The sequence below is a fragment of the Dermacentor andersoni genome, chromosome 1, assembly GCF_023375885.2.
Source record: "Dermacentor andersoni chromosome 1, qqDerAnde1_hic_scaffold, whole genome shotgun sequence".
NCBI lineage: Eukaryota > Metazoa > Arthropoda > Arachnida > Ixodida > Ixodidae > Dermacentor > Dermacentor andersoni.
Window position 1 is genome coordinate 101,100,345 of NC_092814.1, and position 12,114 is coordinate 101,112,458.

At 46.2% G+C, this 12,114-nt stretch overlaps 1 protein-coding gene across 1 annotated transcript in view; it reads left to right on the forward strand.

Moving 5' to 3' along the window:
• Positions 1 to 12,114, forward strand: part of LOC126545467 (nucleolar protein 9) — a 90,254-nt gene that overhangs the window by 66,180 nt on the left and 11,960 nt on the right. The window contains exons 8-9 of the mRNA XM_050193345.3: positions 7,685 to 7,813; positions 8,184 to 8,360. Of these exons, the coding sequence (XP_050049302.1) occupies positions 7,685 to 7,813; positions 8,184 to 8,360 (306 nt within the window). The remainder of the gene's footprint in view (positions 1 to 7,684; positions 7,814 to 8,183; positions 8,361 to 12,114) is intronic.

Genomic DNA, 12,114 nt, shown 5'->3' on the forward strand with positions numbered 1-12,114 from the left:
GAGAAAGAGCATAGCTTCCAAGATGCAACATGAAAAAGACGAAGAAAAAATACATGCAGTGCCACGTCTGTGTTTTTATCTTGGAGGTCTTGAGAGAGGGAAAGAAGCGACCTGCAACATAGGTGTTGGCCATGGCTGGCGAGGCGCAAATGTGTCTCTCCATTTGGGGCTAAACAAAGGGCCGCAAATGGAAAGAGCGAAGCTGTGTGGCGACACCAGCATCACCAACGTGCTCCCATGCACTAGCACTCTCCTTATCCACGGTGGCGGGGAGTTCGAATTATCGGTGGCAGTGTGGATTTCAGTGGGAATTAGTGGGATGCATTACATATTGCTTTCAATACATTGTTGGACGGACCGCAGCGGCTACTTTGAATTATCCGAAATTTCAAATTAACGAGCTTTTACTGTATTTATTTCTCCGGTTCAGTCGTGCTACATTTGCTTGGCCCATGCGTTGGCTCTGTCTTGGTCAATAAGCAGGTCAAGGACACAAGGGCTGCCCATTCATGTCCTTGTTTGTCCTACTAGTCAGAGGGCGGCTTGCAATCTTTTATAATTTTTGATGTCGATCTTGTTTCCTATGATAATGCTGGCCAATTTCTCTGGTGACCGTGACATACCTGACTGGCTGAGGAATTTAATTTATGTCCAGAGCCTCTTGTGTTTATTCTGCATGTTGTGTGAGGGAGCTTTGGGTTGTCCAGATGGTGATATCATCTGCGTAGATTGCAAATTCTGTCTTCTGCTTGGGCCATTTGATGTGGAAGGTCTGTTATTACCAGAATGAATTGAGTTGGTGACAAGCCAGAGCCTTGTGGCACACCTGTATTATTTCGTGTTAGCGTGCCTAGAGTATTTCTGACCTTCACCTGAAATTTCCTATCCTTCAGGAAGTTGCGGATGAAATGTAGTGTTTTACAGTGATTACTTAGCTTTTTGCCCATTTTATGGCCATAGCATGAGCAACTACATCAAAAGCCTTCTTGGGATTGATTGCCATGATGATGGTTACTGTAGTGGAATGGCTGCACCAATTATTGTATTTACTCGATTCTAATGCGCCCTCGATTCTAACATGCACTTGTTTTTCGTGACCAACAAAAAGGGGAAAAAACCTCCCTCGATTGTAACGCGCACCCGTTTGACGTGACCTAAAGAAAGAAAAGTCGTTTACAGTACTGCCCACCTCATTCTTTCATACAGAAATGCAACTTTCTCTAATTTGGAAAAAAAACGAAGATTTACTCCCAATGTGTTAAAGTTGCAATAAATAAAAAAAGTCGCAGTTTCGTGCGAAAGGTGAAGCATCGATTACAATAGCAAATTAGTAGACAGCTATACGTATAAACTTTTAAACATTTGCTTACTAGTAACTAAATTAACAAGCATGAACACGTCTCACTAAATGACCGCAGAAACTCTTTAAACACTGGTGTGAGGAAGTGCGTTAGCAGGAGTGAGGGAATTTACCTTTGTGCGGCCTCTTGCTTCGACGCGAACTAAGCAACGAGAACACAGTGCCGTGTGCCTAGATGCGTAGACCCTTGTCTCCGCCGCAGATCGCTTTCAAGATAGGGGCCGCGCGGCCATGCCGTATGTAACAGCCGCTGGTGTAGAACGCCACTCGTGTTTGCGCCAGTCCAGCATGCAAGTTTCGGGAACTTCGAACGCCCGTGATGCGGCCCGATTTCTGTCCGTCTCCGCACACGTGATTGCTTTCATTTTAATCGCAGCATCGTGATCAACTCAGCATGTCTTTGCAGTTGGCACTTCCATGCTGATAGAGCAAACGCAGAAAATGGGAAGATGGACGGTGCACTAATCTAAGCCAAAGGAAGCATTGCCTAAGCACATGTACTGCAGTACATGGAAAAAGTTACGGCAACTAGGCTCGAAGCGCGTATGAGGTAGCCATTTTGAAATGCCGATAGCGATATGGTAATGCAGACTTAGGGTTGTATTCGATTCTAACGAGCATGCGATTTTTGGACCTGTTTTATCAGAAAAAAAAAAAAGTGCATGTTAGATTTGAGTAAATACGATACACCAAATTGCACCGAGCGTGGGCCTGCACCAAAACGGCATTTTGGTGAAAATTTGCACTGAGCCTGCGCCAAAGCATGTAATGTTTATGGGTGATAACAGGGTTTTGCAAAATAGCCTCTGTGATCAGAATCGCGCGTGGTGCATAGTTAACAATGGTATTGTCGAATGAGGTTGAATGTGGTACGTACACTCTGAGAGCCTGCACTTTGATGAGTATTGCCATGTTCGTTGACCTGAAACTTTCGTGTCGAGCGTGGGTCACTGCGCTATTTTGGTGAAATAGCGTCGCTGACACACCACTGCGCATGTGCAGTGGCTCTCAAGCTTTTTTTTTTTCTTATTCTAAAACTCCCTAATGTGCCTGGCATGACATGAGTATATTGCATGAGGTCATGTTCCCCGTGTACTTAGATTTAGGTGCACGTTAAAGAACCCCAGGTGGTCGAAATTTCCGGAGTCCTCCACTACGGCGTGCCTCATAATCAGAAAGTGGTTTTGGCAAGTAAAACCCCATAATTTAATTTTTTTTAATTTTTTGAGGTCATGTTCAGTGCAGGCGCGCATACTCGATCGGTCTTGTGGTGAGCCTTTGCGCACAAGCCGTGACTGACACACTGTGCTGCATGCTAGATTAATAAACATGCGTTTGTTGACGATCTGTCTGTGGTGCCTTCTCTGCGCCATATCGACGAACCTGGCCATGTATCGCGGTGCGGAAGAGCATCACATCCTTTCCTGACTGTGCTTGCAGGGTAAGACTCTGTCAAACCTGTCTCCACAACATATCAACTATATCAGTTGAAATTTGCATGGTATATGGTAAGCACATGTGCATTGGACCCTGCTCCAAATGTGCTTGCTGCTGCACGAAATCGACTTTTTCCCTGTGCCAGGACCTGCACCGAAAGGTGAAATGGCTGTCCCACCACTGTCTTTGGCTTTGACAGCTTGGAGGGCTTGACAGCCTATTCAGAAATTAACAGCAGTGCTCCTTGGAGGCTAAGGAGCCTTAGGAAACCCAGTAGCATATAATGCAGTGTATTGGTTGACTTGAGTGTCCACTCGATGCACCAGAGTACCATGACTGCGCAGAGGTTTGACATTAAAAAGATCGGTCTTAGGCTCATGAACTATTCAGGTTTATTGCCAGGTTTTGGAATGGGAATTACTCACGAAAGTCTCCAATCATCCATAATATTGCCAGTGGCCCATATCTGCTTATTCTAATCGAGAAGTTAATCCTTCTGTTGTTCTGGAAGATATTGTATTGCTGTGTATCCAATGCCATCAGGTCGTGGGGCACTGTTTGTCTTTAAGTCGAAGATAGCTGTTTTCAGTTCTGCTTTGATAAATTGGATCCATGGTCACTTCATCTTTGGAGTTGGAGAGTTATGTTCAGGGTGCCTACCAACCGGGAATTCTCAGGGATTTTGAATAGTCTCAATATACTCAAGAAAAACTCAGGGAATTTCTGCTTCTATCAGGGAAAATTAGTTGTTATTGAAAGGGAACGAAAGTCGCACTAATGCTCGCTCGAGTAACAGCGAGCATTAGTGCTGCGAGTGCTGCTTTCCGAAGACACGGTGCTGCTTTCCGATGACACAGTGCTGCCATCTTGGTATCGCCGTAGACATGAGAGATCAGAGATTCAAATAGTCGCAGCACTGTATTTCTCTATCCAGAAATGAAAGTAACAAAAGTGAACACGCATAGGGAAAGCTAGTGTCGCAATTCATTGCGGCATTCACTTGGCACACCGGGACCGCTCTTATTGGCTGACCTGAACTTGAATCACTGGTGCACTTGTTTCGTGCACTTTGTGTGTTCCGAGGCCAGCATTTCAAGATCTGCCTGGTTATCTCGAGTTTATTTCGTTGCTGCGTCTTTGCTGCTGCTCGATGGTGATAAGGCCATGATTTGCGCAAGATAAGGGAATATGTTTACTTTTCCCGAAGCTACTTCATATCATGCGATCTGACGGGTGCAGAGTAGTACAGTAGAACCACGTTCATACGTTTTAGAAAAAAACCGTGAGAAAAACGTACGATCCGGATAACAAAAAATTTGACACTCATCTACTGTTGACATCTATGTAATGCGTCACGTGGATCGTTGCGGCACGAGACGGCCTGGTGTCGAGACGTGTCGAGACGTTGCGGCACGAGACGTGTCGGCCTGGTGGTGTTCCGGCGACCCGAGACGTGTTTTGTTGTTTTCCTATTGCATGGTGTTTTAAGAGAGTGACGGGAAACCGAAACGAAATCGAGCTGGTGGGCCACGCCAGATGCCACCGAAGTGAAAAGCAATGCCCACATCACGCCGCCTGCAGCAGGGAAAGGAGGCGCGTTTGGATTATCGCCTACTAAAAGCGTGCAGTACGCTACCAATGGCTTATCGCAATAGGTTTGGTGGCGATAGCAGTGAATGTGGCGGGCGACAACCCGGGAGGAGATTTGCTGGTACCGGAATAAGAAACTGCGCGCCTTCGTTTTCACAGAGACGGGCGGCTATATACCATTCTTGATCGCGCGCCTTGCGCCGTTTCTTGTTCACATGGGATCTAGTGACCGGAAAATGTATACGATCGCAGTCTGCAGAAGGGAACAGCGGCGTGTTTCGGTTATCGCCTATTAAAAGCGCACTACGCTTCCGACGGCACTCCGCGCTGAACAGATAGCCGAAAATGCTTATCGCAATAGGATTGGCGGTGATAGCTGTCACTTCCGCGTGCGACGACCCCGGAGAAGATTTGCTGATACAGTGAAACCTCGCTAAACTGTAGTTGACTGGAGCTTGGAAAAAGTATGTACTAAACTGTAGTACTGCTTAACCGAAATAGCATGAGATCGCCCACTTACCTGTCAAAAACGGAACTCAGAGAAAGTGCGATGAAAGGGGAAAAAACATGCAGTATTTATTAACTTGGCACGACAAAAGTGTTATTTGCGTTTGATGCCGCGGCAGCCTAGCAGCGACGACAGCGGCCTCAAACTTGCTGAAGCCGCGAGCCAGCTTTTCAGCCAGCCCCCTCTTCTCGGCAAACACTCGCATGGCAGATTCCTCATTGGCGTTACGTATTCTCCGTGCATGTGCGCGGTAGTGCTGCAGAAGTCATGGGGCGCCGGTTTCATTGCGGGGTGCTGTTCTCGTTGTGATGATTGCATTCGTGAGGCTGACATAACGCGCAGCGTATGCCACTGTCGGGTCTGAATCGCCCGTGCTGTCGCTTTCTGTGTCGTCCTCATCACTGTCGCTAGTCGACACTTCGGCAACGATGGCGAAAAGTCGAACCTCGTAGCCGTCATTGCTTCGCGGTCGCAGGAGTGCTGCCGAGCAACTTCTTCGTATTCCAAATGCCACACACCGTAGTCAACAGCAGATCCCTTCCGCGTGCCAGCGCCGACTTCTTAGTGTCGCGTTCGATGGCACGAACAATGTCTAATTTTTCTTCTATGCTGAGCACCCGGCGTCTTTTTTATCAGAGCTTCGGCATGACGCGAGCCCTTGGTTGCACAATGCCAAAACGCTCTCTGGCACGGCGCTGACATGATGTTGATGTGGCTTCACACGCAAACGCACAGGGCGCTTGGAGGCCGTTGTTCCGATCTCTGAGGCTTGTTGTTCTGCTGGGCCGCCCGATGGAGGTGTTGCATTTTATTTTTCTTTTCCTCTCTCTAAGATATTGTCATACAAACACAACGGTTTATTTTTGGTCATACAGAAGGGAAAAAATGACACGGATAATGGCAAATGATCTCATGGTGTGGTCTTCACATTCCTATCTAACAAAAGAAATAAAATGCGCTGCAGGCTCAAAAACATCATTGTTCTCGGTACTTTTTTACGGTCTGAGTGTCAGAATTGGAAGCAGTCGAAGTTTCTTCTTCCTTGGACAACGCGCTGAGACCTCTTCAGTCCGAGCTTCCTGTATTCAGAGTCTGAAGAACTGCCGCAACAGTCAACAGTTGAAGGTAATGCGCAAGCAGCCATCTCAAAGAGGTCATGTTGCCATGCTCAAGGAAGAAGTGCTTTTGTTTATTTGAAAGTGATCAGACAACACAAAGAGAGCAACAGATGAAAGGGATGACAGAGGGCAGGGCCATCCTAGAAAAAGACGAAAAGAGCATTCTTATGACTGGAAAGGAGGCGCATCGTAGCAAGGACAGTGGGAGAGAGAGAAAACAAGCCTTCTGCAGTAGTCTTCCGTTAATTCAACTCTGGTTAATTTGATTTTTTGGTTAATTCGATCCCAATCGAAGGTCTCAGCCAGCGCCCATGCATTTCTATGGGCCCAAGCTTTTGTTATTTCGAGCCTAAAATTGGCCTTCGCTGGATAAGTTGAACTTGACCAGCCAGTACACGTGCACCTGACCCCTTTAGTGACCCCTTTAGTGGGAGTGTCTGTCTCAGCGGAGCTTAGGGGACAGGGAATACATTGAATACACGCCATCTCTCGTTGAAAACGCCTATTTTCCGCCCTCCCTACGAAGATTTTCAAGCAATAACCATAGCGTACAATGTCATATTACGGTATTTACCTGATTCTGATGCCTGTCTTTCTTTCATTGTTTCAAAATATTTTTTAAAAGAAAATTGAGCTGAAAATTGCCTGCGCAGTGCAATCAGACTCGAAACCAAAACCACCTTTGCAATGGTTGTACACTTTACCATATAACAGAAGCGTATCGCGGCAGAGCCGACTTTTAAAAAATAAGCCACCGTTGTGCAACAATATTTCTTGCTAAAAAAAATCGGGTGTGCATTTGATTTTTACCTCGTTTAGGAGCTTTGATGTAATTCCTATGTTATTTTATACTTAATACACATATAAAGTGGGCGCGCGTTTGATTTGAGGATGTGTTAGAATAGGGCAAATACTGAGAAATACATCAGGTGTGTATTTTGGCATTTCCTTGTTTAATTCGACTTGCCATAGAATTTAATCAATTTCGTTGGTACCATCCAGGTCAGATTAACAGAAGTCGACTACGAAACATACGAAAGTTGGCAGAAACGCGCAAGAGTAGTGGCCTTGCACTATGGTGCGAATATTTGAACAGAGAATTGTCATCGTATGATTGTACTAAGTCAGGGAGCCAACCCTCCCATCTGTGGATGCTCTCCGCGTGGCACAACCATACCCACAAGGGGTGCGTTCCAGAGCCTCTAACAAAAACCCATGCCGAGCAAACCCAGAGAGAGGAGAAACTATGCAACAGATGGTGAAGCCACCTCAGAGCTTGCCAGTTTCGTGTACAGCGCACATCTGAGAGGAGAGAGTGACCAACGTAAGGGTACGTCAGAGTCGTGGCGGGACAGAAACACGGAAACGTACTCGTATGTCACTGATGCTGAAAAAGTTCATGATTTTATTACGTGTAGAGTGGAATTTTAATTAGGTCTGCATCGGTTTCCAAACTTTTTACAGAGATGATCACACCCTTGTTTTTAATACTGTGCTGTTGAGAAAATGTTAACCTCACTTGTGATTGCCAGTAGCATCAAGCAGAACTGTGGTGCCATAAAAAATCATACAGCAACTTAAATCATTGTACAGTACATACAAGCTGGAATTGAAGTGCTAAGTGTATGTGCAGTGCGCAACACCTAATTGCTTAAAATGTTTGTGTTGCAGTTTCAAGAAATGTATGAAGAATTGGAACCAGGATTTGATTCACTCTTTGACCATGGTCAAATGTCAATGCTAGTGTGCATTGCTGCTGCCTGCAAAGCTCACTCTGTGAACCAAGCAAGGTTTGTTAAGGTAAGAGAACATATTAAATTTAGTGTTGTGTGATGCAGGTGCTGAGGCCACTTCATGTAGCAGTAACCTCTTCATACAAGTGCATACACCACTTTGTATAAAATTTTTTTTATGATAAAAATGTCACTTGGCATTTATGTTTCTTTGTGCACTTAGCTCTCAGTGCCATGTGGGGACAGATGGTCTGGGCTAGCAATTTTTGAATGCATGCTAGACTACCTTGACTCTTGGCTTTTGCAACTGTCATTTACCAGCATTACTGCTCAGTTAAAGCTTGTGTCTTTTATGCTAATAGTGTTGCAAATAATTAACTGTACCAACCTATGTACGAACTTATGTTCTCCCTGCTCTGTCCTTGTGCTGCATTCAGGCTTTGATGACAACTCTGCACTGTGCGGATCCAGAGGACCGGCACCCCTTCCTGACACCTCTCATTCTTTATATGAAGAGATATGAAGAGTTTGATAAGGCACAGCAAGGAGCATCAGTAGTCTACCAGGGGAGCCTGCTGTTACAGCATTTACTTCGTTTTGGGAAGACTCAAAAGGTACCGTATTTACCCGAATGCAACGTGAGTTTTTTTACCAAACATAGAAGTGAAAAGTCACCCCCCGCGTTACATTCGAATACTAGGTATAAAAATGCTAAGAAAGGCACCAAACACTCATTATTATAGCTCGCTTAATGTGCCGCATTTATGTGTGTGCCAACTGACCTGCTCCTTCAAAGTTGCGCGTTCCAAATTCAGCGGTCAACCAATAAATGAACCACGGCCAGGGCGAGTCGCAAATGCGGTGCGAATGCGAAAAAGGCAGAGCAAACGACACCAACGAGAGCGCGCCAACAACTTGTCACCTTGGAGGGACCAAATGCGCGCATGAGTGTTGGACGATTAGCGCGCAATATGGACGCACCTTTTTCTTATCACTAGGTGATTCTATGATGAGCACCCCTTGGCACGCAAAATGGACGTGCCTTTTCCTCACCACTAGGTGATTCTAGTGACATAGCGATCCATTTGGGCCACCGGCGGCGCATCCTGGGCACTTGTTTCCACGATAGTACCACGTGATCTACGCCACCGAGTCCTCGGGCAGTGCATAGCCGCATTGTCTGTTCAGTGCTTCCAACACGTTGGTCTGTTCCTGCCTGCTTAATGTTCCTACATCCAAAATGGGGTGCTCTCGCACTCAGTATACCATTGGCTTCAAGTGCAACGCTATTCTACTCGCCGAAAAAGTCAGTAACTCAGCGGCCGCAAGAAGCCTGGACATCAACGAGTCGACGATAAGGGGGTGGAGGAAGCATCGCCAGGAGTTGTTCAATTGCAACAGTGATAGAAAAGGTTCCCGTGGGCCCAAGAAAGGCCGCTTCCCGGATTTGGCATCGTCTTGCGGACTTCGTTGGTGAACAACGCTCCCGACTTCTTGGTGTGAGCATTGAAATGCTTCAGTGCAAAGCACGTGAACTTGCACGAAACGTGGGCTTGGCGCCAAACCAATTCAAGGCATCAGGCAGCTGGATACAGAAGTTCATGCGAAGGGCCAGTTTTTCTCTTGAACGAACTACCTCGATTTGTCAGAAACTACTCAAGGACTTCGAGTCGAAACTTCTCGCGTTTCAGCAGTATGTCATTAATCTCCGCCGGTCTACCAACACGCACTTGGACACATCGGGAATGCGGACCAAACCCCCATGTACCTTGATATGCCAATGGTTAGGACAGTGCACAAGTCTGGTGAACACACACAAGTTCGGATTAAAAGCACTGAAAACAAAGAATCGTATAATAGTTATGCTCGCATGTTTGACTGATGGTCTCAAGCTCCCTCCCTTCATAATTTTTCGCCGGAAAACTATCCCAAAAGAAACATTTCCGAACCATGTTGTCGTACGCTGCCACGAAAAAGGCTGAATGGACTCTGAACTCATCATAGATTGTATTTCCAGCATTTGGGACCGAAGGCCAGGTGCATTGCTGCATCCAGAATCAATATTGGTGCTAGATTCTTTTCGAGGTCACTTCACACCCGGTGTGAAAGAAAAGCTGCAGCGTGACCGAACACATTTGGTTGTTATACCGGGTGGAATGACGTCCATTCTTCAGCCCTTGGATGTTTGCTTGAACAAGTCGTTCAAGGATCGCTTGCGGCAGCTGCATTGGGACTGGATTGAATGTGGATCTACCTCAACACCTGCAGGGAGACTGAAACACCCGAGTGCATCTACTGTTGTCCAGTGGGTTTCAGCTGCTTGGTACGGGCTGTCTCATGAAACAGTCTACTGCGCGTTTAAGAAATGTTCTATTCAAAATGCCCTCGACGGAAGTGAGGACGATCTGCTGTGGGAAACAACTAGTGACAAAGAGGAGTCTAGTTGTGATGACGACAGCGACGGCAACATCAGTGGCGAGGATGAAGATTAGGCATAGTTTGCAGGTACTTCAATAAGGCTGCTCTCGACTTTTCCTATAGTTTGTTTCCTGCGTTACATTCGTGTTCTATAGTTTCGGTTTCTCACGTTACATTCGCGTTTTTGCGTCTTTGATCTTGCACGTTCGCAAAGTCAACCCTCGCATTACAATTGTGTTCTTTTTTCCCCCCGGTTTCGCTCTCGCAAAGTCGACCCTCGCGTTACAATTGGGGTCGCGTTACATTCGAGTAAATACGGTATTCTCTTGATTTAAAGGGACACTAAATAGAAAAATTCATCAGCCCTTCCACTCTGTGAAGAAGGACGACCAGCAAGCTGTCATGTGTTTTACCTCAGTTGCCGTATCTATGTATATTATTATTATTATTATTATTATTATTATTATTATTATTATTATTATTACAAAGGTGGGGCTGTCTATTTCCCTCCTGTAGGAGCCCACGTATTGACAGTAGACGGGAATTCCACAATATTTACAACTTCACTGTGAACTACGTAATTATGAAAAGTAGATGAAACTTGGCGTTATGTTACAGTCGTCTTAGCAGCTAATTGTCATATAAGTTGTTTCGGGATAGTTTTGATAAAGCGGGAGTTACAGCTGTTTTGTGTAACCTTACTCGCTCTGTAACATTTACAATTTCACTGTGAACTAACTAAGTATGACAAGTAAAGGAAACTCGGTGTAATGATAGTCATCTTAGCGGCCATTTTCAATATAATTTTTTCCAAGATAACTATATTAGATTGAGAGCTACAGAGCATTCGCGAGAAACTGGAGACGAAAATTTTTTAGTGTCGGCGCGACGTGTAGACAGACGGACATCGATAACCGCCAGAGGGTAGCTATATACAGCTTCACTGTAAAATGATTTCTTCTGTATTAATAAATTGCCCTTACACAATTCCAAAAACACCTCTTACCATGAGAGATTGCTTGGTAGGCTACAAAAGGGGTAAAAACAAAAGGTGGGTGGCGACGCCGCCTTGAAGTTCCAGCACCAACCCGCCATGACGTCAGGGTTTTGACGATGTCTGCTATGCCCTAGGTAATTATCTAGTGGTAAAGGTCAACTACAGTCAACAACCGCTTTTCCGGACACTCAATTTTTCGGACGCCTTCGTGGCACCGGCGCGTCCCCCATAGAGTCAGTGTATAAAAAGAGTGAAGTTTCGGACGAAACAAAATTTCGGCGTACGAATTTCCGAACCTTTCGCTTACCGGACCGCTGCCATTTGGTTATCTCGCCGCCTCGAACCGGCACACTCGCGCGCAGATCCGCTGGCAGTCGTAGCCACCACCGCGGCAACGCTGGGCCTATATACTTAGGCGTTCGCTACTAAGCTTCTTACTGTTCGGTGCTGTGTTTTACAGCAAAACTGTTAGCCTGTAGTTGGTCGGCATTTTTCGTGTCTGCATCGTGCCGAACCTGGCGGCAGTGCAGGGCTAGGAACAGTGGCTTGTACCCCCGTAAGGCAGAGGCTTCAAGCAGTCAGCATTCTTTGCAATCACGCCTACAACATACATAACATAAGTTTCAATAAAGAACAAGCACAAAACAATCAATCGTCAGAACCACAGAATTGATGATAAGGTGCTCCTGAAACAATTCGAAGCACGCAGTGCTCCCCACATACGTTTCCTGGCAAAGATTACTGTTGCGCAAGCTGCCGCGCCGATGGCAGCCTGCGACGTGGGGAGTTAAAGTCCCTTGATAATTTGAAAGTAACGACACTCTTTGAACTTTGCCGCCACCGCGCGACCTCCTCGCCTCCTCCTCGCCCTTTGCGCGTCCCCCCACCTCCCCGCAGCAACCAGTTTTGCCCCCGTTTTTCTGCACGACGATTGGTCTCCCTGCCGTTGCCCT